This window comes from Psittacula echo, assembly GCF_963264785.1.
Source record: "Psittacula echo genome assembly, chromosome: 2".
In the NCBI taxonomy this organism is placed as follows: Eukaryota; Metazoa; Chordata; class Aves; order Psittaciformes; family Psittacidae; genus Psittacula; species Psittacula echo.
Genome location: NC_137737.1, coordinates 26,608,298 through 26,635,817, shown reverse-complemented (window position 1 = coordinate 26,635,817; position 27,520 = coordinate 26,608,298). Strand labels below are relative to the sequence as shown.

The 27,520-nt window shown below is 40.9% G+C and overlaps 1 protein-coding gene across 1 annotated transcript in view; it reads right to left on the bottom strand.

Annotated features, from left to right (window-relative positions):
• The window catches only part of RAPGEF5 (Rap guanine nucleotide exchange factor 5), a gene marked incomplete at both ends in the record, with an annotated part of 162,974 nt that overhangs the window by 64,367 nt on the left and 71,087 nt on the right, over positions 1-27,520 (bottom strand). The window contains one exon of the mRNA XM_080611916.1: positions 24,180-24,305. Coding sequence (XP_080468042.1) covers positions 24,180-24,305 — 126 coding nt within the window. The remainder of the gene's footprint in view (positions 1-24,179; positions 24,306-27,520) is intronic.

Below are 27,520 nucleotides of genomic sequence, written 5' to 3'. Positions count from 1 at the left end.
ATTTCACAGAGTTTTGAGCGAGACCAAAATCTACATTAAGAGGTTTGATTCACTATCAACTACAGCAGGAGAAAAGCATTTCAAAGTCACCAGCATGGCTTAACCCAGCTATGTAAGGAGACTGGTCTTTTTTTCTGCAGTGGTTACCCTCTCTTTATTCTAGAAAGACAAAAATAAACATACCTACTATTCTACCTGTATTTAAAATATCACAGCACAAAACATTTTCAATCGGATTTCCTATTTTGCAGTCAGTTGCATGATCATCACTTTTTCCAAATTTCAGGGGAAAAATTACTTTACAGGACTGCAGGAACATCAACTGCAGCTTTTCATGTGGTAATTCTTAAGAATCAAAAAATTCTTACATAAGACTCTATTATTTTATTTCATTATAAAATACAGCTCATAGCATATACATATTTATTATTTTTATCATCTCATGAACTTTCTCCACTTATTCTATCTCTGTTTCTCTCTTCAGTCATTCAATCTACTTTCATAAACATGTACTAATTGACAGTATACTGTGAGAAACAGAAATCCACTAATGATATTAAAATGCCTTACGCAGTGATGTTGTTTTGGCTCTCAGTGACTTCTGACCAGTCTATAAAACCATAAAATGCTTTAAATGATTCAACTACCACATCTGCCACCAAAGGGCACTCAGGGATCCCATCAAAACTTCCCAGTGGTCTCATGCTAAGCTATCTGTCTTGGAGATGCAAAACAAAGGGCTGACATTTGGCTCAAAACAATCTCCTCTGAATTTGTCAGCTTTGCAAATAGTGGTAAAATGAGCATGAGCCACATCATGGGAAAAAAATACACCAAAATCTTTTGTTGCTGAAGCAAATTCCAAGTATCACATCTGATAATGCACAGAACAAGCCCTTTTAGAAAAACTGTTGGGGCTGCCATCTACATACCGAGTATCTGCAACAAAGGCAATGTTAATAACAAGTTATCCTTGTAGAGGAGTCAAAAGGACAGTGCTGGTAAGAGATGACAGACAACAAGCTTCAAGGAAAAGATCAATATCCCTACACAGTCATATATCAAGGAACTCAATTTCTGCCTGTAATCCCCAAACTGCTGAGAGTAGGATTATTTCTACCTGCCCTATTACTAAGAAGAAAGAAACCGCTCATGGGAATAGGGCACTGCTAAACGAGAGTCTTCATGTGAGCAGAAAGGCTGTGATTAAGTCCTAGGGCAAAAAGAAAAAGCTCAGTCGTGCAACACTCCCAAGTGGTGATCCCATTGCAAATGAGGCTGGGGTTTTATTGCACAGGCCACATAACAAAACATGAAAAAATCTGTGTGGGTCAAGAAAGGCAAAAGGAGCAGGAAAAGAGGAGCCTCATGCGGCATTTCACAGCAGTTTAGTATCACGAAATGCCCTATATCAAGATCAAATTGCTCATACCCCTGATTAGCCCCCAGTTACTTCCAAATATCTTCATTTAAGTTGAGAGTACTTTTATGGATAGGGCTTTAATGAAAAGAAGCGACACGTCTAACACACAGCAAAGGGCACATCTTCTAAAATAGCATGAAAAAAAATCATTACTGGTGTCACAACCACTGATGTAATGATATCATAACCTTAACACTCCACAACTCTTTGTCAGATAATGAAAAATGTCTTCTTAAGACAACTGAAGGCTATGAATTTCAGTTTTTCCCTTCTTGGAGCACACATTCTTCACAGCTATTAGGAGGTAAGATTGACAGCCAGACAGAGAGCTCCCACCTTGGCAAGGACAACTTAGGAGAACTTCTCTCTGTAACTGCACAAAAGAGGAGGGGAAAAAGAAAGAGAGGGGGAAGCGTGGAGAGAGAGACAAAAGAAGTGAGGATGGTATTAACACTGTTATCATTCTCTCACAGCTGGCAAGGCAGCACTTCAAAAATACTGGGATATGGAAGAATTGCAGGCCTAGAGCATGTGTATTTGTAGAAAAACAGGACAGGACAGGACAGGTACATGAAGCAACAGTTAAATCCCTTCAGCCACCAAAGATTGTCTTCCAGTGATGTCAGTGGAAGCAGACCAAGCCTTAGCTGCAGTGAAAAGTATGAGGAAAATGATACAAGAACTGCAGGACTTATGTCTGAGCCATGAAGGGAGGAGGAATGCCAAGGATTCAAGGAGGACTGCACACTTAACCCAGATAGCCCATGACTGATAACACGTACTACTATTACCATATGCCTCAGGAAAAGAAAAATGGAAGATGTTTAACTGGATATACAGAATTTATACTTCAGAATAATCTTAACATCAGAAGGAGGAAATTCTAGAAATTACTGAGATACGAGAGGAACTAGATAACAACTTGACTAACATTCAACAGGGGTGGAACTTGGCTTCCATGGCAGCCCCCATACAGCATTCACATAAGAATAAAAGCTGCAGAAGGTAGCTCACTAATATTAGTGGATTTAATTTATTAATGTAGTCTAATATTCACCTTGGTAAGGACACGTTTACCAAAGCCTTACAACCGTTATAATGGAAGTAGCAACAAATAAGGTCTCCTGAAGGAATGGAGGAGAGATGGCAGTAAATATACAACACTGTCAGCCTTATATTGGTCTAGTTACTAGTGCTGGACACATACAACTTCTAAGTCAAACAGACAAGATTGCTGATCCCTTTCTTTGCCTTTCATTCCAGTTTATACCTGGTATGAAGTAAAATATTATTTAAAAAACCTGGCTTAGCCACTTAGTGTCTACCAAAGAAACCTTTGTCTCTTGCCTTATGTCCATAACACCTCTGAATGCTGCCAATCCCATTACTCTAATAAAAATAAAATACAATTAAATATATACACTATCCACATTACAAACCAGAATTCCAACTAGAAAGACTGAAATTTGTCTATTAAACTGAGGTGCTGTTCATTACATTTATCACTGTAAGGAATATATCTTTTAATGGATTCATTATGCTTACAGAAGAATGCAGCTGATTTTTCATGAGAGAGTACTCAGCAAAGGCAGGAGGTGGTTCTGGCCTCCCAAAAGGTTTAAGATGATCTATAAACCAGAGAATACTATACAAATCCCAAGTTCAGGAACTCCAGAATCAAACTTTCTCAAATGTACTGACATTTAAACTAATTCTTCAAACAGCAAGTGTGAAAAAGCACTGAGTAAAGGAGCAAGAAAAAAATAATCCAAAGTTCTTGTTTAAAATAAAACAAATTTATCTAACTTCTAGCCCAACAGTAGACATGACAAAGTAGAGTTTATACCCTATGGTTTGGTGGTTGTTTTCAACTAAGTTAGATATAATGTGGTGATTTTTCTTTAGAGAAAAGCATAAATCACTACAACTACAATTTTCTTGGGTTTGAATGATGATTTTAATTCCCTCCAAAATAGCCTGAAATGACCAGCCTTTTTACTAATGCTTCCTAATGGCTCTTTTCTTGTTAGTTATTTCATGCATCTAAACCACTCAAAAATAGATAAGCCACTAATCACTCACAGACTTGATAATGTATCCTAAGTAGACACGAATGCATAGAACATGCAATAACACGCCAGAATGAAAATAAAAGGAGTTAGAAAGAAAAATAAAACTCACTCCTTCTGCCTAATAGCAGGAGATTTGACTCTGTGTCTGCTGTGTAGGATAAAATGCTCACTGATGTCAATGAAGAAAATTATATTTTCTAATGTTACATGCACGGGAACAAATTAACACAAGAAATAAAGAAATTTTGTTGCAATATTACAACAAGGAAAAGAAGTGCTTTCTTGCATGCCTATGTAAGAATACTATAAAATGATAAATAAAATTTTCATGTACTGAAGAAAACTAAAGTGTCACACACAATAAAAATTACAGTTATACAGTGCTAGTCACCACATTATGAAGTAACTTTTTATATTTCTTTCATTTTGTGACTTTAAGTAATCACATATTTTATTTTATTCCACATGGAATCATTTACCTACTTCTTGACTAGCTACGCGCTTTAAAAATTTATTTCAGTATGAATACTGAGAGATTCCTCTCTGCTTTCTGCGGATAATACAATCATGCCCAACTTCAGGAAGGAGGTAAGTTAGTTACACCAAAGGCAATCTCAACATTTATTCAAGTTATGGAATGAACAAATGCATTGTTACCATGGCAACTGTTAAATCACATGATATCCACAATGAGATGCAAAGCATCTTGAGTAAAGGTATCCGTGTGCTTGCGTGGCCTCCTCCACACAGAATTTTTTTCCTCCTTTGTGGAGCAAGATGCACAGGAGTGTGACACAGTCCAGATTTCACTGTCTATTCTAAAAAACTTGATAGAGGCAATCCAATATGTTATTTTTGCATGGGGTGATCTATCATTACAGTAAGAAGAAATACTGAAAAGATCAAATACTGAATGTTTTTGAATCCTAATTCGCCTCAGTCAGGACCGTGAAACCTTATAAATGACAGTGTAGCTCTCAAACTCATTACCCTGGCATCAGAAGACTGTTCACAACAGCAGTAGATTAAAAAAAGTCTTCCCGACAGTATGAAGAGCTGCCACATGTACAGCAGCACATTGCACTGGGGCAGCTGGAGCTGTTACTGCCTCCAGCCGTCTTCCCCACCCTTCTGATGGGTGCTGCCACCCTCAAAACAAGGACATCTGATCTATCCTTGAATCAGCCCTGAACCAGGCTGCTGCATGTCTTGCTGGGCTCTGATGTTATCATCAGCTAATGTACAACCTCTCCCTAAGAGGGCCTCCTCTCTTCCCTGCTCTTAACAATATAACTCTCTCCAGAACAATCCCCATACTGCTCTACTACCAGTCCCATTCATAAAGCATTAAATATCCATCAGTCGCTAGGCTTCGACTGTACTTCCCTGCAGCGCTTTTCTAGCTCTTCTTTTTCAGCCACTATCATGCCCACACAAGGCTCCTTCCCTATCCTTTTAATTCATCCTTAGGAGCAGCATTGACATCAGATTCCCAAGTTAATCTCCCTTGGATCAATCCCTTTCTCCTCCCTCAAAACATCTCCTCCTTCACCTCCTGAGCAAAGTGAGTGATGTTATCTACAGGGAGAGAGAGAGAGCCACTTTGTGACACCACTTGCCAGCTTCTGGTATCACGCTGTATGCACACTGGTTTCTTCAGCCAGCAAGGTCTTCACCTGGGGATGAAAATGCCCACTGACACCTATATTCTCCTGATCCCATTCTCTTCCTCACACCACATCCCATTACCATCAGATAGCATAGTACAGACTACTCAGACACTCCCAAAACCTACGATGTCACCCAATAAATATCAAAACCCTCATGATCCTGACCTCCATTTCTGATCCAGACCCCATTTCTGGCTTCAATTCCTGCCTGACTTGCATAGCTTTATACATGTTATATAGCTTTTACAGGTTGATACTCTTTTTGTGTAGAACTTTGGGATCTCATCTAACCAACCTCCTCCTTATTCAGGAAATACATTTTTTAGTCGTATGTCTCAGAAAGTTATTTTATCTCATAAGTCCTTCCAATAATGACTTCTTCAATCTGTTTCTTTTGTCATTGCTGGGCTCTTCCTTCCCACCTGGTTGTTCATTTGCTATTTGAGCTGAACTTTGGCAGGTAAGGAGATGCTGTGGTTGAAGAAGAGACACAATCTGGAATTCATCAGCTGTCACAGAGCATTTGAGTAAAAGAAAGACAAAATGAGAAGTGTGAACAAATGACCAGGTCTTAACTCCCTGACAGAACCCTGGGGAGAGAGTTACAATACCGAAGTACTCCAGGGAAATAACTAATGATCCTTCCTTCAGTTCAGTCATGTTTCAAGAAGCAATTGCCTGAGTTACTAAGTGCTCAAGACTGCCTCAGTAATTGTAATGATTTATTTTATGCATCATCATAACTACAGCACTAGGTCAGGAGGATGTGTGCCTTATGGATACCTCGAATTTTAACACAGGCATTGGAGGATTAGGAGACTGCAAGGAGAAAGCACAATGATTTGATTGAGGTGGGAAGGTGGAGGGGTGGGGGATGAAGATGAAGTCTTTAAATCCTAGGCATCTAAAACACTAGGCTTCTGTTAGATTTTTAATAAAATTAATGATATTTTCAGATGTTTCTAAGTAGAAGTTGTTTACATTTTCCTTTGCTCCTTTAAAATGCAAGTGATGACAATTTAATGTTCCCAAAGATCTCTGTTAGGATTTTTTTCCAGTATAAGTAATGAATGTGCAGTTTACAATGCAACTATCCACCCAGTAAAGACAAAGAAACCCTGTCGCCTTTGCCTTACATGGCTACCTATTCCAGAGGAAACTCTCCCTGTGCAAAGCATGTTTCTTCATCTACCTTTAATCTGTACTGGTGCAGTCGCTACCTGTTAACAACCAGCAAAGAGGGAGACAAGACCTTAGGCTCATGAGCATTTACTTGACATAAGAAGTATAACCTTTACACATACTACTCACCTGACCTATCAAAACAATGCTGTGCCAAAAGATATTTTGTGAAGAACAGGAGTATATGTTTGCACAGCAACAAAAGGGTTTGATTAGCAGCTTCTCAAGCATCTCCATCCTCCTGACACTAAACTCCCTTCCCCAGTCACCTTCCCCTTTAGGTATGTGAGACTTCACTGGCACAAAAGGACATTTTTAGGATAATGATAAAGTGTCATCACTAGAACTTTCAGGTTATTTGAAGATCTTAGAGACAATTCCCCTCAACCCCCATAAACTCCAGACTGTTGCCCCTGATGACTGAAGTGAAAGCATTGCTAGCCTTCAGCACTGTTCTTCAAATTACTGTGTTTCAAGGTTAGCAATGTGAAAAACACGAAACAAACACAGTTTCTAAAGTCAAAATAAAAAATGCAGCAATGGTAATTCACAATAACTTTAATTCATTTGGTATTCAGGACATATTCTTTCTGAATATCAAATCACAAAATCGTTGTGAATCCATCAGATTTTAAGATTTAGCTTATTAAACATTAGATGATGCTAAAAATAAAATGCAGGTTTTAATTTGATCTTATTAAGATGTTTCTGTACAGCATGATGTAAGCCTCTAATTATCTATATTTCTATATTATCTCAGTTGCTGTTTCAATATAAGCAAATGCATAACAATCCATTTTAATGGAAAATATTCATATAATAAAAAGTGTTAAAGCAGTAGAAGAAGCTGAATGTCAAGATGCTAAAAATGAAAATGCTTCTCTACATTTTGTGTGCCAGGAAAGAAAGAGCTCACACAACATTTGGCAGTGATTTCCCATGATGAAGCAACTCTATGGGGCTTTTCATTTTCATAAAAGCGCTAGCCTATTTAGAGCTAGCTGCTACCTCCTTGCCCTTATTCAGTACAGATAAAGTTCATTAAACAGATTGTCTGAGGTAGGAAAGCAAAGAAGGTTTGCTGTAGCAAGCACTTGACAAGTGCATAGCAAATCAGAAGGGGAAAAAAAAAGGTAAAAGGCTTGGAACAAATTGTTATAAAAGCAAAACTGATACGGGCATATTGATATTACATGTTGTGCTATATTAGCAAAATTGCTCAAATGAAGAAACCCCAGAATGGGAAGTATTATTAGATCTTCATCAGTAGGATTTTTTTCAAGCTGGCTGGGTACCCAACCATTTGATGCAGATCTTTCCCATGCAAGAGAGCACTGGAATACTGGAAACTGCAGCATAAATGAATTACAAGTAAAATTGCAAATTACTATGATTTTTATAGTTAATTTTCACATTATAATGGTCAAGCAACTTTCACAGCATCTTGATATTTCTGCTGGAATGCTAAACCTTTATTTCTTCTTGCAGCAGGTAAGACATGAAATTCTATCATAATTAAATGAGTAAATTGCTGATTTTTTTACTGTTTCTGTTCTTAGAGGATCCTTAATGCATATTGAACATCACACAAATTAAAAACTAATAGCATTTTAAAATAGCAGTTATACACATGATTTATTGTATAGCTTTTGTCTAATACAAATATTTACTATTTACATGTCACTGCAATGAAAACAGTATGTGTAAATTGATTAACTAGTAAATATTAGACAGAATTTATGTGCATTGCTACAGCAGCTGAGAAGGAAAACGGTGTAGTGGAATTGTAGTCTTTTTCCCTACATAGTACAAAACTAAGTTTTGCACCAGGGAAGAGATAGTTGTATCTGCACATATATGTAGTGCATCTGTGTGACAGCTGAGGGTGGGAGAATGAGAACAGACAAATTACAGGGAGCATTCAGCCACCCAGTGCAAGAACAGAGCAACTCCATTCTATGGATGGCTGAGATTCCCCACAAATTAGCACAGATACTCACAACTCTGTTGTAAAATTGCAATATGCTCCTTCAGTTCCTGAGTATGTTCCTACAAGGTCATGTCTAAAATGAAACCATTTTTAGGCGTCTCCTGAAATGAAGGCTATAGCTAGCCCTCTTTAGATAAATAAATAAATAGATAAATAAATAAATAAATAGATTTTTAAAATCGTTTAAGAAAATACCTGATATTGGGGTTCCCCACTAAAAATCCATCACCTGAAGCAACCTTTTCAGACTTTGAAAGGGAAGCTGCTTCAACTTATCTATGGCATCCATCATCCAGCCAGTGCATCCTAACTACTCAAACACCACATCAGTGTGGAAGAGCATCCTGAGAGCCTCCGTTCACAATGCTCCTGAAAGTAGGGAAGCAGCACTTCATGTATGAATGAGGGTCTGAGACAGAGAGGTTTGGTCATTCACCAAGGTCTCAGAGAAAGCCTGCATAGGACAGGGAACTCCTGAGTCCCCATCTGACACCCTGACTCCACCATCCCCCTTCTTCTCCAGGGAGACATCTATGGTAACATGTACCTACAAAGAGTTATCTGCAAGATAACCCAATGAAGAAACAGCCTGGATCTATATTTTTTTCTGTGAGCAGTAGAAATTCACTGACATTCACAGTCCTGATGTGCCCAAGGTAGGGACACAGAAGCTTGTACAGGTCTCAAATGCAATACCTGAGGTTCAGGTATTGATCTGAAGAACTGAAAAGGACGTTGAAACTTTTCAGAAACTCCTAGATGAAAACCCGATGCAATCTGAAGAGGATGAGAGGAGTGCCAGAACAAATGGGTCACCAGGAGAAATCAGCTTTTTTATGTTAACAAAACTGTGTAAAGGGGTGGTTATTTCTAGAATGTGAAAAAAGGTTTAATAAGTAGTCCCTGTAAGAAATTAACTTGGCTTTTAGCAAGGTTTTCAGACTGTTTAATGAATAAATATGCACAGCACATTCACACATAGGAGCTCCTTCTAAAGAAGGAGCACCCCAAATTCCTTGGTTGAGGGGGATTCTGTCATATCCTTGGTGATCAGATGCCATTACCTGCAATGTGCAGGATTTGATGAGTCCGCAGTGGGGCACTGGGAACTGCTCAAACTCCTCTGGAAAGTCTTTCAATGTTAGTAATAAAGCAGGTAGGATAATCCTCCACCCAGGCTTAATTTACTACTTCTGCCTTTGCGAGAATAGAAGTAAATAACTCACTGCAAAGGAGGTTTTGTTTAGAAGCACTAAGGGACAGAACCACTCATCTGTCGGCCTGACCCGATCTTGAGGGAGGTGTGTTGCCTACCTGGGGCATGGATCAGGGATGCGGCAGAGAGGCTGCCTGCTTTAGTGAGTCCCATGGACTACTACCCACTTCTAGTGATCCATGTGGGTGCTAGTGATGTTGATAGAAGTAGCCTGAAGAAGATAAAGAAGGACTAGAGAGCCCTGGGAGAGGTGGTTAGGGGCTCTGGAGCTCAGATTTTCTTTTCGTCAGTTCTCCAGAATACAGGGGAGGCCCTTAAAAAAGCTAGGAGGATTGGCCAGGTTAATAAATGGTTAAAAGGGTGGTGTCATAGTCAGTGGTTTGGGTGTCTGGAACATGGGGCCCAAGTTAGTAGGCCAGCTCTACTGGGGGCTGGTGGAGCTAGTCTGGCAAAGAAGAGTGGTTTTGGTAGGAGGCTTGCCAGGCTGGTCAAGGTTTCTTTAAACTAGATGTGTTGAGGGAGGGTGGCATTGTTTCATCCAGGAGGTTCCTCGATTGTGTGGAAGACAACTTCCTTCTGCAAGTAATAGAGGAGCCGACAAGGAGAGGTGCCACCCTTGACCTCGTGCTCACCAACAGGGAAGGGCTGGTTGGAAATGTGACACTCCAGGGCAGCCTTGGTTGCAGCGACCACAAGATGGTCGAATTCGAGATCCTCAGGACAATGAGAAGAGCGTGCAGCAAGCTCACTGCCCTGGATTTCGAGAGTGCAGACTTTGGCCTCTTCAGGAACCTGCTTAGTAAGGTTCCATGGGATATAGCCCTAGAGGGCAGGGGGGCCCAAGACTGTTGGTTGTTATTCAAGGATCACCTGCTACAAGCTCATGAGTGTTGCATCCCAATCAGAAGGAAGTGCAGCAGGAGGGCCAGGAGACCTCCTTGGATGAATAAGGAGCTGCTCAGGAAAATTCAAAGGAAAAAAGAGGCTTATAGAAGGTGGAAGCAGGGACAGGCAGCCTGGGAAGAATACAGGGATGTTGTCTGGGAAGCTAGGGACCAGGTGAGGAAAGCTAAGGCTCAGTTAGAATTAAACTTGGCTAGGGATGTTAAAGATAACAGGAAGGGATTCTATAGGTACGTAGCAAATAAAAGACAGCCTAGGGACAATGTAGGCCCCCTCCGGAAGATAGGGGGAGAACTGGCTACCCTGGATTTGGAGAAGGCTGAGGTTCTTAATGATTTCTTTGCCTCGGTCTTCATTGGCAAAGGCTCTGACTGCACCACTCAAGTCTTGGAAGGCGGATGCAGGGACTGTCAGAATGAAGACCCTAGGCCCACTGTAGGAGAGGATCTGGTTCGAGACCATCTTAAAAACCTAAACGTACACAAGTCCATGGGACCTGATGAAATCCATCCGCGGGTCCTGAAGGAGCTGGCAAATGAAGTTGCTAAACCACTGGCCATCATATTTGAAAAATCATGGCAGTCAGGTGAAGTTCTTGATGACTGGAAAAAGGGAAATATAACCCCTATTTTTAAGAAGGGAAAAACGGATGACCCGGGGAATTACAGACCAGTCAGTCTCACCTCTGTGCCTGGCAAAATCTTGGAGCAAATTCTCCTGGAAGGCATGCTAAGGCACATGAAAAACAAGGAGGTGGTTGGTGACAGCCAGCATGGCTTCACTAAGGGGAAATCCTGCCTGACCAATTTGGTGGCCTTCTATGATGGGGCTATGAAACTGATGGACGGGGCGGAGCAGTTGATGTCATCTACCTGGACTTGTGCAAAGCGTTTGACACTGTCTCACGCGACATCCTTGTCTCTAAATTGGAGAGACATCAATTTGATGGGTGGACCACTCGGTGGATAAAGAACTGGCTGGATGGCCGCACGCAAAGAGTTGTGGTCAATGGCTCGACGTCTGGCTGGAGACCGGTAACGAGTGGTGTCCCTCAGGGATCGGTGTTGGGACTGGTCTTGTTCAACATCTTTGTTGGTGACATGGACAGTGGGATTGAGTGCGCCCTCAGCAAGTTTGTTGATGACACCAAGCTGTGTGGTTCAGTTGATATGTTGGAGGGAAGGGATGCCATCCAGAGGGACCTTGACACGCTTGTGAGGCGGGCTGATGCCAACCTTATGAAGTTTAACCATGCCAAGTACAAGGTCCTACACCTGGCTTGGAGCAATCCCAGGCACAGCTACAGGTTGGGCAGAGAAGAGATTCAGAGCAGCCCTGCAGAGAAGGACTTGGGGTGTTGGTCAATGAGAAAATGAACATGAGCTGGCAGTGTGCGCTCGCAGCCCAGAAAGCCAACCGCATCCTGGACTGCATCAAGAGGAGCGTGACCAGCAGGTCAAAGGAGGTGATCCTGCCCCTCTACTCTGCTCTCGTGAGACGTCACTTGGAGTATTGTGTACAGTTCTGGTGTCCTCAACATAAAAAGGACATGGAACTGTTGGAACAAGTCCAGAGGAGGGCCATGAGGATGATCAGGGGACTGGAGCACCTCCCGTATGAAGATAGGCTGAGAAAGTTGGGGCTGTTCAGCCTGAAGAAGAGAAGGCTGCGTGGAGACCTCATAGCAGCCTTCCAGTATCTGAAGGAGGCCTACAAAGATGCTGGGGATGGGCTATTTATCAGGGACTGTATTGACAGGACAAGGGGTAACGGTTTAAAACTTAAACAGGGGAAGTTTAGATTGGATCTAAGGAAGAAATTCTTTACTGAGAGGGTGGTGAGGCACTGGAATGGGTTGCCCAGGGAGGTTGTGAGTGCTCCATCCTTGGTGGTGTTCAAGGCCAGGCTGGATGAGTCCTTGGGTGGCATGGTTTAGTGTGAGGTGTCCCTGCCCATGGCAGGGGGGTTGGAACTAGATGATCTTAAGGTCCTTTCCAACCCTAACTATTCTATGATTCTATGATTCTAAGCCACATGCTTCTTTTACACAAGTTCATCAAATCTATGAAACAAAAAAGAAATCAATATAGCCGAATGATTAGCTCGCTACAGGTACTGTGTACAGACTGACAGATAATTTAGACAGACTGAATAAATGTTCACTCTACTGAAAAGATTCAGGTTTCACATATGACAAGACAAAGCTTGACTGTCAGTACGCTTTCCAGCTAACTACCATCCACACAAGGAAACCCAGGCCTGAATGTATCTGGTTTTTAGTTCAAAGCCTGAACAAACAGGTTTTACATATGAGAACTGAAACTCTGGCCTCTTTACTGCAGCTAGCTCAGATTAGCATCTTCCTCTCTGATGCTGACCACATCAATTTTCTCTATTAATCTGCTAAATATGGCCAAACAGCATAACCTGCAAACAGTAAATCAATTTAACAGTTGCATTTGTATCCACATATATGTTTTAAAGGTTCCTGTGGTGGATAATCCCCTACTTGCAACGTCAAAAGTATTTTATGAAATGGCCTAAACTGATATCGTATTCATTGAACAAATACTAGTGCCTATAAAAAGGGAAGAGACACTGTGATATTGCAACTAAATCAAAAAGTGGTGCATATTTGCACTCTGTGCTTGTCTCCTACTCTACTGAAAGAACAGGTTCTCCCTTGTTCCTCCCAGCACTGGGCTGGAATGCTGCTTCTGATAAAGCATGTATAGGTATCACACAGTATCACAGTATGTTAGAGATTGGAAGGGACCTCAAGAGATCATCTAGTCCAATCCCCCTGCCAGAGCAGGAACACCTAGATAAAGTTACACAGGAATGTGTCCAGGCGGGTTTTGAATGTCTCCAAAGAAGGAGACTCCACAACCTCCCTGGGCAGCCCGTTCCAGTGTTCTGTCACCCTCACTGAGAAGAAGTTTCTTCTCAAGTTTAAGTGGAACCTCTTGTGTTCCAGTTTATACCCATTACCCCTTGTCTTATCATAGTTTGCCATTGAGAAGAGCCTGGCTCCATCCTCATGACACTCCCCCTTTATATATTTATATACACTAATAAGGTCCCCCCGCAGTCTCCTCTTCTCCAAACTATAGAGACCCAGCTCCCTCAGCCTTTCCTCATAAGGGAGATGCTCCACTCCCTTAATCATCTTAGTCGCCCTGCGCTGGACTCTCTCCAGCAGGTCCCTGTCCTTCTTGAACTGAGGGGCCCAGAACTGGACACAATATTCCAGATGCGGTCTCACCAGGGCCGAGTAGAGGGGAAGGAGGACCTCTCTCGACCTACTGACCACCCCCCTTCTAATACACCCCAGGATGCCATTGGCCTTCCTGGCCACAAGGGCACAGTGTTGGCTCATGGTCATCCTGCTGTCCACTAGGACCCCCAGGTCCCTCTCCCCTACACTACTCTCTAACAGGTCGTTCCCCAACCTATACTGGAACCTGGGGTTGTTCCTGCCCAGATGCAGGACTCTACACTTTCCCTTGTTATATTTCATCAAGTTTCTCCCTGCCCAACTCTCCAGCCTGTCCAGGTCCCGCTGGATGGCAGCACAGCCTTCTGGCGTGTCAGCCACTCCTCCCAGCTTAGTGTCATCAGCAAACTTGCTGACAGTACACTCCCCTCACGTCCCAGAGAAAATGGAGATGAATTAAGAGATGGTGCTCTCAGTCCAGTCACTCCAGGTGAGACAGCAGTGTCAGCCAGGCTGGCAGGGGACAGAACTGATGCAGAGCAGCCAATAAAGGGATGTGAGCTATATGCCTTTCCCTTGATCAAACAGGGCTGTGTAGTTGTGTCACCCCCTATTCAGGGCTTACCCTTGTTCAGAGCTTGGAAATCCATCCAAGATTTGATCTTCAGCAAGCTATTATAGAAAATACCAGCTGCTATTCATGCTCTTCCTGAGTTAGGTCATTCTATTAATTTACAAGTCACCAAATGAGGCTAAAGTACTTTTTCCTGCAACCAACTGTTGCTGCTCCCACATGTCAGAGCCTTCCCTCGGATGTGCACGTTCCAGCCAGTGACAAAAAAAGCTGGGAACTGCCTGCCACATGGTATCAGAAAATGTATTCGAGGAAGGCCACAAAGTCACTGCTAATTTCCAACCCTGTTTCATGTTTCCACATGAACATCCACATGAAACATTTTCCACATGAACATCCACATGAAACATCTAATTAAAACTTTGCACTGGTTAGTTAATAGCTAGAGTGCATATGCACTTGAGCTCTCATTTTCAGGTGCTGTGAATTAGAATACAGGAGGTGCTGCACACAGCAGTAGGAACACTAATCAAGGCAGGAGAGGAGAATACCTGCCTTGATTTAGAGGAAGACAGCAAAAATACCACTGGGTTTTCATTCCTTTGCTCTTTGAGCTGCCACATACAACCAAGAAAAATGAATGCAAGTGGTGTATTAACTGCTACCAAATCAGGATTCTCCACAGGTGACCATGTGTCAAGCACATCGTGCAAAATGCCACCGCCTTGCAAGTCTACAGTGCAATGAAAGCATTAGACCCTAAGGGCTATACCCTGCTTTCACCAAAATATACCTATTAACATCAGCAAGCACTGAATTAAGCTTTAAAATGCAGGTAGAGTGAGTGACAAAATGGCCATAGCAAACAGACAAGCTTTGGAGTTTTTAGGGATGTCTCATGATTAAAATAAATGAATCCTGGGGAAACGTAAGCCTACAGAAATATAGAAGGTCAAGTTGTCCTTACTTTCTTGCTGTGGAGGAGGCTTCAGCAGGAGGTAGCTCCTGCTCCCCTTTACAGCTCCCCTTTTTCTAGAAAGCCTCCAGTACATATAGCCTGACTCTGACACAGGGGAGGCAGCTGAGTGCATGGAAAAGTCTGAGACTCCACATCAACATGCTCCAGGTGGTCTCCAGAGCCTGCCTGCAGCAAGAAGTGCCAACAAATGCTGGTAGCATTTACGTCAGTGAAATCCTGACCCAGACTGTCAGACCTCTGCAGAAAGCTAAGTGCCCTGGCAGTTGGGGAGGACTGTGCTGCCAGCCTGCAGCACTGAAATCACTGTCTCCAGAGCATCCTGCCACTGGAACCACACTGACCCTAGCATAGAGTACAGATTGTACTACACAATTTGCTCTTGTGCAGTTTCTACTTCAAACAGGAGTAAACCTTGACTTGCAGAAACGTTTTCACCTGTTTAATGACACTAGCCATGTATCTGCTGCATTACCGGCCCAAATCTCCACTTCAATGAAACTGAAGATTCTTCCTAAACTTAAAAAAAAAGGACACTTGAAGCACTGAATCCTTTTTACATGACTGATCTCTGGACAGGCTACCAAATCTTAGACAGCTTTCAAAGAGGATGATGTGGTGGACACCCATCAGATTCTGGCTCATCAACAAGGTTTTCCAGTTATCTCGACTGTTTCTTCTTAGCCAGGTCCATGCTATAAACCAAAGCCAGATATCCTTGATTGGTTTCAATTCCAAGAGAAAAGTCTAGTAAAACAATGAATTACTTACAAGATCTGCACCACTGAAAGGTGAAGAACAAAATTACTTCTCTTGAATTTCAGAAATTGCTTGGAAATTCTGACTTAAGTTTGCATGGTACATATTCAAAGCATTATCAACTTTTCTTTTTAGTCTTACTGAATTTAGATAATAAGTTCCCTAACTTGACAGAGAGATCCAGGAACTTATTCAGAGTTCCCAGGACAAGTGTAGAAGTAACTCTGTGGAAGCAGATAGCAGGATACATTCACTGTTTTATCAGCATAACTAGGAGTTTATTGATGTCATAAATCAGAAAAATGGAGAAAAGAACATTCAGAATGTCATCCAATGTATTGATCACACAAAGAGAGGGGCAGACAGTAAATGTAAACCATTAAAATTTCTACTTCTCTAAAGGAAGAAAATGATAGATCAATTCTATGTAAGCCTCTGGACAGTCTAGAAACATAAGCAGGTAAGTTGTTCAGAATGTGGAGAGAAATACAGAAGCAGAGGACAGTGACAACCTGCAGATGACAGCGTTTAGAGAGTTTCTCTGCTTTTTCAAACTGATAAATGGAGCAGAAGACAGAATCAAGGAACCATGTTTCCAGTGTTGGTGCTACCAAGAACTGCGTAGTTCCACTGCCTACGAAAACATCACTACTGTCCTCTCTCTGCTCCTGGATGATGTTGATCCCCACTCATCATTCACCCCCTTCTTTGTGCATGTAAGCCTCATGAAGCCACATGGTGAAGTACAGGGTCCAGATTAAAATCATGACAACCAAAAACTTGCAAGGACATTTAATTTGACCCAGTTCAGTTTCTGGATTTGGTTAAGTCACAAGGTTCTGGCAAATGAAGGAGGAAGGCTGTGTTTCACCATGAGCAGCAGAGTAGCTTTTACCAACAACAGTCTCTGATACCATGTCTCATTCTCACCCCATATCCGTATCCCCATACTAGAAAAGAAACTGATCCAATTGGAAAACAACCCCACAATAAATGTGTATTTATTTTATTTTTCAGCTGAATTATTCCCTGTGTCTCTTCTCAGAGCAGCCCAGGGCTGGGGATAAGCAGTTGGGGCAGAGATGCTGCCAATGGCACAGCCACGGAAGTGATTCCCAAGGACCCAGAGGCTGTGCAGTGACTGCCTGGCCTCAGCTATGCTCTAGCTTTTATAAAATAACCCCTTTGCCCCCAGCAGTTCAAAGTCCAGCCCACTTCCAGCTTTCTGGGATCCCCAAGCAATTTATCAACATTCATTAACCACTGCAGTTTTATAGCACCCTTCAAGGTCCTACATATTTAAGACCCCATTTTATACCTGGGTAGACAAAGATGCAGGGAAGTGACATATTTTGGAGGTTACTTATTAAATAACTGATGGAGTCAAAAATAAAAATTCAGTATTCTGGCTCCCAGTTTTGAGCCTGCTAAATACCATGTGCCCTTTTTACCCCTTTTAGCCCAGTAGCTAAGGTATTGTCCCATACAAGAATGAGTCACTGTTTCACACTAAAGAAAGCCCAGCATGCAAATTGTGTATGAGGAATTTCCTTCTATACAAAGCAGTTTAGTGTTACAGAATAAAGCAAAGAGGGGCAAATTAGGTTTTCTTTTCTTTCAAACTGTAGGCAGAACATCTGGAGGAAAGAAAGTATTATGGGAATGTGTAACATAACTCAAAGGAAACTAGTGAGCTTCCAGCTTGACATGTTCCTATACTATGCTCACAGCAAATCATGGGAGAACAGGCATGACTCCTCTCAAGTGCTTTATTTTTACAGAAAGATGGATCATGTAATTTCACTGCTATTTTGCACTCCTGGCAAGAGGGCGTACACCTTGAAAATTTTGGCCACATTAAATAGACTCAACAAAAGGAATAGTAAGTCCTCTTAAAAGTACATAGTAAATAAACATACTTTTCTTATTATTTTAACAAACTCGTTACAAGAGACTGGAACAAAGCTTTTCCTAGCAGCCAGATGATCCCAGTCCTTATCTCTGGCAAATGTTTTCCACTTCAAAAAGATGCCTGTGCCTGTTCTGCGCTGAAGGAAAAAAAAAATAAAAAATATCCTAGGACCTGAAGAAGACTTTTTTTCTTAGAAGATAAAGAAGTTGTCTTATGAAGAACAGGTGATCACCTGGGGCTATGCATTCATTCCAGCAGATGAAAGATCAACCGTCTGGAATAGGACACTCTCTTCAGAACATGACAGAACTAGATTCAAGTTCTGTTCCTCCTGATTCGGTCCAAAGACTTGAACTTCAGGTTACCTCTACTGCAACCATGTACCTACCTCTTAATTACTTGCTCTTACTCAACATGAAGCTATAAACCGACAACCTCATTGATAGACTCAATTTTTTCTTCGCTTGTAGTTGAAGACAAAGTCAAAAATTGCAAACTGTTCTCATCCTGGTAGAGCTCTCTGCTAATGTTGGTGGATCTAAGAGGTATGAAGGGAAACAGCAAACTCCTGCGCTGTTGTGCTAAATCCATTCTGTTTCACTGACTTCAGACATCTATTCCACCTCACAGCCACAAAAGTATCTGCAAAAAATTTTAGTGTGCTATAGTCATTAGGTTCACTTGATTATAGTTGCTAGGTTCATGTTGTTTCTGCAAGAGATGCAATATAGGCTCCAAAAGCCAAAAGCAGTGAATCTGATGTCAAGCTACCCAATAGATCTGTCCCAGGCAGAGCAGATACAGCAAAAGCAGTGAAGATTTTCTTAAAAAGAAAAGCACAGATTTCAGACATTTGATGTCAGCATTTTACCGGAGCCCTAATTACTGATCATGAATTCAATAGTACATCAGTGCAAGGCCACAGTTTTGTCAAGCTAACAAAAACTGCAGCTCTGGACATGTCCTGACGTTAGTTCTTGTCTCCTTGCAGGTGTCCAGCTGGACAAGTAGGTGCACCCTAAAATAACCTTGATGTGTCATGGCAGGAATTTCCTCAAGAAGTTCCTCTGTTGTGAGTAATCTAAACTGTTAATCTTCTTTTGTAAGCCTTTTAACAACTTCAGCCCCACCGCTAACCTGCTTCAATGAGCAAATCATCCGTCTTCTTCATGAGAACACTGATTAAAAAAGTAAATTAGCAGAACTATTCTTCAGTGTCTGTTGTCCTTCTGAAAACATACCTGCCACCCCTGTATCTCTTTCATTTTTAACTAGCTAAGTCACAGAATCAGTACATTCAAGCTATATGTACTCACTTTTAAACAGTTCATAACTCTAATACATATATTAATCTGTAAAGGTATTACAAGGTGGCTTTAGGAAACATTTCCCTCCCCATTGATGCACAGAAGTACCAGAAGACCCCCAGCATAGAGTATTATTTGTATAGTTGAATAAAGAAATTCATATTCTTTTGCTTTCTAATGAACACATTAGAGAATCTTAAATTTTATTTGAACATTAGTGTAAATTTGTAGAAATTTATTCAGTTGATTTGACTATGGAAATGGTACTACATATAATCTGAAGAATATTTTCCCTCTGTTGCTGAGTTGAAAGGCACTTTTACAAGTTTGCTAAGACAATAAAACTATAAACAGATGTGATTTAATTAATGAGTGCAATGCTTCATTGAAATAATATCTGGAAACACTGTACAAACTATCACATCTGTTACAAAGGCTTAATTTAATTAAGCTGTAGTTGCTTAAAAAGAATTAAAAAAATGCAATTGAGTGCAAATGTGCTTCAAATGCATCTCAAATGCATGCCTCAGCAAAACAGCTATGACAAATTACTTCAAATGACTACAGACAGAAGTTGCTTTCTACATTTTACTTAATGCTAACAGTAAGCAAACTTTTCAAAACAGCAGGCTCATTTCATAACAGAATATTTCAATACAGATTTTTCATCTATTTTCTGTCAAAGCAATTGGTTTAAGGGAATGAAACATTTAAATAACATAAAAATACAAATATCCAGTTTTACATTTCCCTATGCTTATAAGTGTGATTTGCACGTAATGATAAAATTAGAACTGCAAGCTTGCACAGTTATTTTTACTCTAGCCCACATTTGATATTAAAATAATTTCTGTGGACTTTAGACAACCATTTCATTTTATTTATTTATCAATACATTGAATATAATTGTAGGAATGCAACAGTACAGAGAAGAAACTTATCTGCCTATTTAGAAGCTTATTTATTACTATTTACTTTCTACCCATTAGCAAAACTGAAGTTTTAGGAAACCTAACACATATGGTAGGTTCAGTGCCTTAATTAAGAACCTCATTCTAACACATTAGCAAGTGGGATTGGGGAAAAAAGAATCACTCTAATTTAGTTTTTGTTTTCCTCTATAAGTCTGTGAGCAACATTAGAGTTAGAGCATTCTGCAAACACTATATTCATGAAAGAGGAAATTGGCAGAGTGCCACAGAACACCAATTCCTATATACCAGTCTAACCCAGTCACAGCAAGCTTGCAGTACCAAAACAAATAAGCAGCTCACATAGAATCAGAGCACAAAACTTTATAAATTACAGGACTTTTGGGAACACTTTTTTAATCCAGACCATAAATCTGAAAAGAATGATAACATACTAGAAACCTGAAACAAAAGCAGTATGGACTTTCTGACTTGGGTACTAAAAGTACCAAGTAAAAATGTAGCCATGTACAAAATCATCATATATACATACCCTAATTTTACACCCTCCAGAACACATCCAAACTGAAGCAATACCTTCTCTCTCCCACCACAGTTCCAAACAGAGCTTTCCTTCAGTGAACCACCCAGCTGTCATGTATTTTCCCTCTTCTACATCATCTGTTTTTTTTTCTGAGAAATAATAATTACATTTCATCTCCTTCCAAACCAGCAACCCAAACCAATCCATGCTTCACCTGCCCATTGTGGGCCACAGACCTCCAACACCACACATTGAAGAACATCTTTAGGTACATTATCTGCCCAAAAACCTCTGGAAGACCAGACTTGTGCATCCATGTCATCTACCTTTCCTATGGTAGTCACTACGTTCTGTCCTCAAACTCAGACAAAGATGGTGATTTTTTATTTGAATGATAGGAGGGCTCACCAGTCTTCCTCACAGCCTAGATCTCTGTCATACTCCACACCTCATTCACTGTACAAGAAAAAAGTTATTGGGTTCAGTGGGTACCAAATTCTTCAATTAGCCTCAGAGCTTCTTCTTACTTCAAAGGAAATTACAAGAATCAGCAAAGCCCAATCATACTATGCTTGTGTTTGCTGCTAATGTTGGAAAACGTGAGGTTATACTAATCTGAAGAGAGCTGCTTTAGAAACACAGTGGATAGCATCAGGGGAGCCCCAACTCCAATTCCTATTATGTGCATGGGATACAGTACATGCAGGGAGGAATTACACATATGCACAATTATAATCCTGTGTTCAAGTTGGGGAGGGAAGTTGTGTATTCCTAAAGGAGAACGAACTAGAGCTCTGCTTTCAGCAAAAATTCCCCCTTGGCCATTTTGGAAAGAGCAGCTTCACTTCCAAGTGGGTTACGATGTCCCCAGCCCCAAACAGCAACACCGCCCTGGGCTGACTGACACACACACTACAAACCAGCAGCATTTCTGCTTTGAGATGGGCTGTCAAGAGGCCAGCCCAGCTCGCCAGCTGTCCAAGTGCAGGGAAAGGAGCCTGGCAGGATGTTCAGGCATCTCATTTACAGACCAAACGCCATTCCCTTTGAGGAAGGCAGATCCACCGTGAAAGCACAGTTTGAGCCCCAGGAGGGAAAGCTGGTGAAAGCTTTAGGGCAGGGATACTTGCTGAGAAATGAAGGTCCTGTGGAGAACACACAGAGCCGCTCCATTTTACTGCCTAGATCAAGTGCTCATTATTCTCTAAGAAACTAATATAAGAGTGAGATATGCTTTTAATTATGATTTTTTTTTTTTTTTTTTAAGAAGAAAGATGGGCATGCTACACATAATTCTGTAAGGACACCACAGCCTGAAGATGCTGTTCCTCTAACATTTACAGCAGGCACAAAGGACTGGGCAGTAAGCCGATGCCAATGAATCTGCCATCACTTTCATAGCAGCAGGATGAGATGGGAAGGTCTGAAAGCCTCCATTTGAGTGGTACTTACTACAACCCAGCCTGCTGCTTTTCTCCTTGAAGAAGAGATGGAACAGCTCCCTGGAGCAGTGAACTCTGCCCAGCCAGCCAAATCCTGCCACCTGCACATGCACCAGGGCAGCTCTTAGACCACAAGGCAGGAAGGGAGGAGAGGAAGGGATAGAAGCTCACAGCTTCCTGAATGTATACGACCCGCCCCCACCACAGTAAAGCCTATTTTTTTTCCAGTGAAAGTAAATTACCAGAGTCAGCTAAACTCAGAACCCTATGACAGACCTTTCCCATGTTTAGTAATGCCTTCTGGGTGACTATTCCTAATGAAATCACTAGACTGACTGTGGGCTTAGCAAATACACCCTGAGGACTGCAAGTCTGCCTTACATGTGGGCAAGGGCTGCCTGGACCATCAGGAAATTCCACGTCAGCCTCACCTTATAGAATGGGGGAGGAAGAGGAGAGAAGCAACCATAATTTGTAATTGCCAGATCGAGCTGTAACATATTCCCTCCCCAGAAATAAAGGGCATATGAGGAATGACCTGGTCTTCTGCAGTCTCAGGCAACATTTTTCTGTCACCTCCTAAGTGTAAAGGCACATCCTTGCCCAAGAGCAGTAACTGCTGTGTTAATACTGCTCAGTAAGGATATGAGCAGCTTGCTCTAGCTCCCACTAAACTGAAGTCACTTATCTCCCAAATAGCAGCAATTGCTAAGTACCATACTTTTCAAAGAAGAAAAGCTGCATACTTCTTTCATGTCCATTTTTGGAACTATACTGTAATCTGTGCAGCTACAGAGCTGCAGCTGACACCACAGCACCCTTTGCAATAACTGAAGTAAGCAGCAAAAGTATCCACTGAGTTTTTGGAGTATCAGTCTCAACATTCCCCTCTCCCTTATGCCCACAGCATCTGTAATCTTACTTCCAAACTCTGAAACACAATAGAAACCTTCCCTGGCTTAAAATCTTTACTTAAGCACCTAAACTTTTAATTGCACTTTGCAGATACAGTTTAAAGACACATGGAAATTCTGCCAGATGTCCACGGCTAGTGGGTCAGCTTAGGAACAATTCAATCTCAGGGATCTGAGCCTGGCTAATTACCTTCCTCCCTCCTGCACACCTACTGATATAATTACATATTTAATTACACCAGACTAGACCTTAAATGCTACCAAACAGAACAGCATGAAGTTCTGAAATAAGATTTCATCTTTCTCTTTTCCTTTGCACAACCTTATTTCAGTAGGAATAAGCCTGCAGATGAGCTGAAAAATCTTTTCTAAAATACATGCTTTTTTTCTACTGTCCAGTGAGCAGCAAATGGAATAAATTACATATGCATAATAACAAGGCATATGCGGACTACGTGGGACTTTTGTTGTTTCTTGCAGTTATTATCCTGGGCATCTTTAGATGAATATGCAATCAGAATAGAAATCTTTACTAGGAGAACAAAATCACAATACATTGTGCTATAAGTGAAGCTGTGAAGTTTTACTGCATGCTCAATCCAGTTATTAACATCTGAATGAGTGCTTTCAGACGCATTAAACAGAATGCTGCCTTCTTCAATGTAACTTTTGGTTGAAAACACAATTTTTTAAAAGAAACTGCTGAACTGCCTACCCACACCATTCTTTTTAATTCCCACTGAAAAGTGCCAGCCAATATTTGCATCCAAATATACCAGCAGCAAAGTAATTTTAAGACAATTTAAAGTACTTGAAGCACTCATACACCTTATACATTATTTAAATACTTCCCAAACCCCAAGTATTTCATAATCACTAAAAACAATTTGGTAGAAAGCATCCTGAAATCATCCACTATTTCCTATGTGTACATGACATTAATAACAGTAACTGACAGTTAGTGACAAGATAATAATTTAAGTGTTTTGACAATTATTGAACTGAATGCACTTCAGAGAAATGCAAATGCCAGAGAACAGCAGCTACATCTTCACGACTAATGTGTGCCCTGGATTCTGACCATCAGATTTGCTATTTCAGTTCTGTAACCTGAATCTCCCTTTCCTACCAGAAACAAACCAAAAACCCAAACAAGAAATGTCTTACTTGCTCTGCCTTCTTCAGTGGTTTTCTATCCGCCTGCAAAAACTGGCAGTTTTCTCTTGCCAGCTTCTGGACCAGCTCAATCCGTCCGATGTCATCTCTTCCCTGGAGCTTGCACAAAACCCCTGCCTTAAGGGTGGGAGAAAGAGCAAAGAGATACTTAAATCCACAGTCCCAAGACATGACACTGCCACAGATTTCAACCTTAAAAGAAATGCATCTGTTTTCTCATATTTGCGGTAGTTTGGTGCCGCTTGCTGAACACAAACAAATCACTGCTTCCTGGGAAACAACTGGAGATGAGCTGAGGCAAATCTGAATCTCTAAATGTATCTACTTTGGAGGAACGAAGGCAGGGCTAACTAAATCAACCGTTCCTCTGAGTGTGACTATTAGATACCCTGTGTTTTACTTATTCTTGTCAGCCTGTTTCCTGTTACATAAGAGAAAAAGAGCAAGAGGTTAAAAACTCATGGGAAAGTTAGCCAGGAGCAGCCCTGGAAAAAGAATGAAGCGCAAAACAGGTCACTCCTAAAAATAACTCCATCAGCTCCCGCTCCAAACATTTTTCACGTATGCAAGCCTCAAGAGTTAGAAGAGAGTTACACCATGTTTATTTATTCTGTAAATAACATAGCAGTATCTTCTGATTTTGTTTCGGGAACAAAATTAGATTTGCTTTAAAATCTATATTAGAACTATGGTTTTTTGCTAATATTCTGCCAAGTTACCCAAACTATGCTGACAGTGTTTCATCAAAACATTCAGCACTGGTTGTTTTATAAAGAAACCATGTATATACATAAAGATGGATTCACACTTGCACACAGGCACACCAGACACATCACAAAGTTAGTTGATGAGGGCTAAATTGTTCCCTGCAACATCAGTGGCTAACACCACCCTCCATGATCTGGTCATTTATATAGCCTCTGTGTAACCAAGACCTGGCTCAATGAAGCCAAACAGCTTTTATTAGACCAGATGGGACAGCGTATGCCTTGGGAGAGCCTGGCAATGTGGCATGGCCAGGGTATTGCTAAATTACTTTAAAGACAATCTGCAAATAAACCTTTTTCCCTACTTCCTCCACCCTTTTCTTTCTATTATTCATCCTGAGTTTACCTGAATTAGTATCTACTCCAAAATTCACAAAACATCTAGTGAGTCAGGACCAAAAGCCAGAGATACCTTACTGCTAACCAATAGTGCTATGCAGGCTCAAATCCTTTGGCCTTGAGAAACTCCTGCTCATGACAGCTGAAGGTGTAAGACTGCTCACCTGAACCATCCTACTGTGTGCTGGTTTCTCTACCAAGACAAAGGAAACGTGGGTTAAGGTTTCTTCAGCTGAGGAGGAGAACGAATCTGCTTTCGAAATAAGCACTTTAACACTGATGGAAAAAAAACAGGTTCCATGACTGAGTCCAAAGAGTCATCCTTACCAAATTACTTGAAAGACATTTTTACATGCCTACATTGATCCAGTCTAGATGAAGGCATCTCCTCACAAACTTACATCAGGCACTTGTGTTCTGCAGAAGAATTTAAGATGCAGTCTGTGGTTTGCATGTCCTATGCTTAGTGCCCAGACTCCTGGGGAACTCAACTTTCCCACATAAGTAACCTACACACTGGTCTGAAGATCAGAAATCCACATAGAAAATAAGGAATTTCAGTGCCTAACCCAAAAGTCCTTACATCTTCCATGAGATTAGCTCCTTATCTTTAAATTATCGAACCACGGAATTGTTTAGGTTGGAAAAGACCTTTAAGATCCTTGAGTCCCACCATTAACTTAGCACTGCCAAGTCTAGTACTAACCATATCCCTAAGCACACACCTATAAAAGACAGATTTATAAAGCAGTTCTGACACACCATTATGACCTGCAGATCAGGAGTGAGACTGATTTTATCAAATGTGGAAGAATATACTGAACTAGTTGTCCAAACTTGTAAACAGAAAAATATTTTACTCTACAGTAGATATTTAAAAATTATCAGATGAGTTGTTTCATAGCATTCTCCTTTTTCTCCAGTAATTTATACACAGAATGTAGGTAATCCTCACAGACTTTGCTGAGGTCTGATGTCCACACTTCATAGCTGGGGATACAGCCAAACTTGCTTATTTCATGGCTTTGGGATGCTTCTAGCACAGAGTATAACAAGCCCCAGGCTTGTAGGCTAAGGACAACTCAAAGTGTTACAGCTTATTAGGATTTTGGGACTATAAAGATTTATAGTCTCTTTGGTTATGGGACCTTAGTACTGCAGAGGCACTTTTCACCCTTCTTGTTGTGCCCAGACAAGTCAGACCATGAGTGACATAGATGGCTATGAGTTCCTGTACTTCAAATGTCACATGGACATCAACAATGCAGTGTTCACTCTGCTGAACAAATACTTATTGATCTTCAGTGTATGAAGCAAAGCCCAGTGGTTAAAACCACTTATGCTAAGATGAGGAAGGGGACTTCAGTTCTGGGATAACAGCTGGCTTCAGTTTGCTCAAATAGAAGAAACATCCCAGAGAAAGACAATTTTTTGAACACATGGGCCTCACTCTTTTTCACTCCTTGCCCTTTGCCTGTGTACTGACAGAGGATATTATTGCTTTCTGCATGGATGAGCACCCCAGGGAAGAAGTTACTCTAGATACAAACCCATTAGCCTTGCCACAAGTATGGTCTGTATTCAAACTGGCAATTACATTAAAGAATCATATTGTCCCATTTCAAATAAGAAAGAAATCTTATATTTTAACATGTGCCCTCCTCCCCCAACTATTTTTTAATTTAAAGAATTGTAAAGAACATAAAAAAATGTATTTATTTTATTGCGTGTTCAGAGGACAAAAGGTCAACTAAAACATTTCTGGGAGGGCTAAGGTATTACCAAATTAATTGTACATGCTTGTCTCTGGCAGTAAATAATGCACTTGAAACACAAATGCTTTTTCATAATTAAGAAGAAAAATATTAATCACTTTTAATCCTGGCCCCAAATTACTATAATTAAATGTGTTTATGCAATATTGAAATGAAATAAAATGTTTAATGAGAAGGAGTAAATTAGTCACTACTAAGGTTGAAAAAGCAGAGATGCTGACAACACATTTTCTGTTTCAGCACATCCATTGGAAAATACTCCCCCTGCAAAGGCCATAAATGAATATGCTAGCAGTGACACGGAGGTGAATTAAGACATCCGTAGGCAGATAGGATGGGATTTTTTATTTACATTATTTACATTGTTTACAGCATGCTTCCTTTTAAAAACCCCGGTACTGAATTCTTTCCACACTTGTAACAGTTTTGTCAACTAATTCCCATGTAAGTG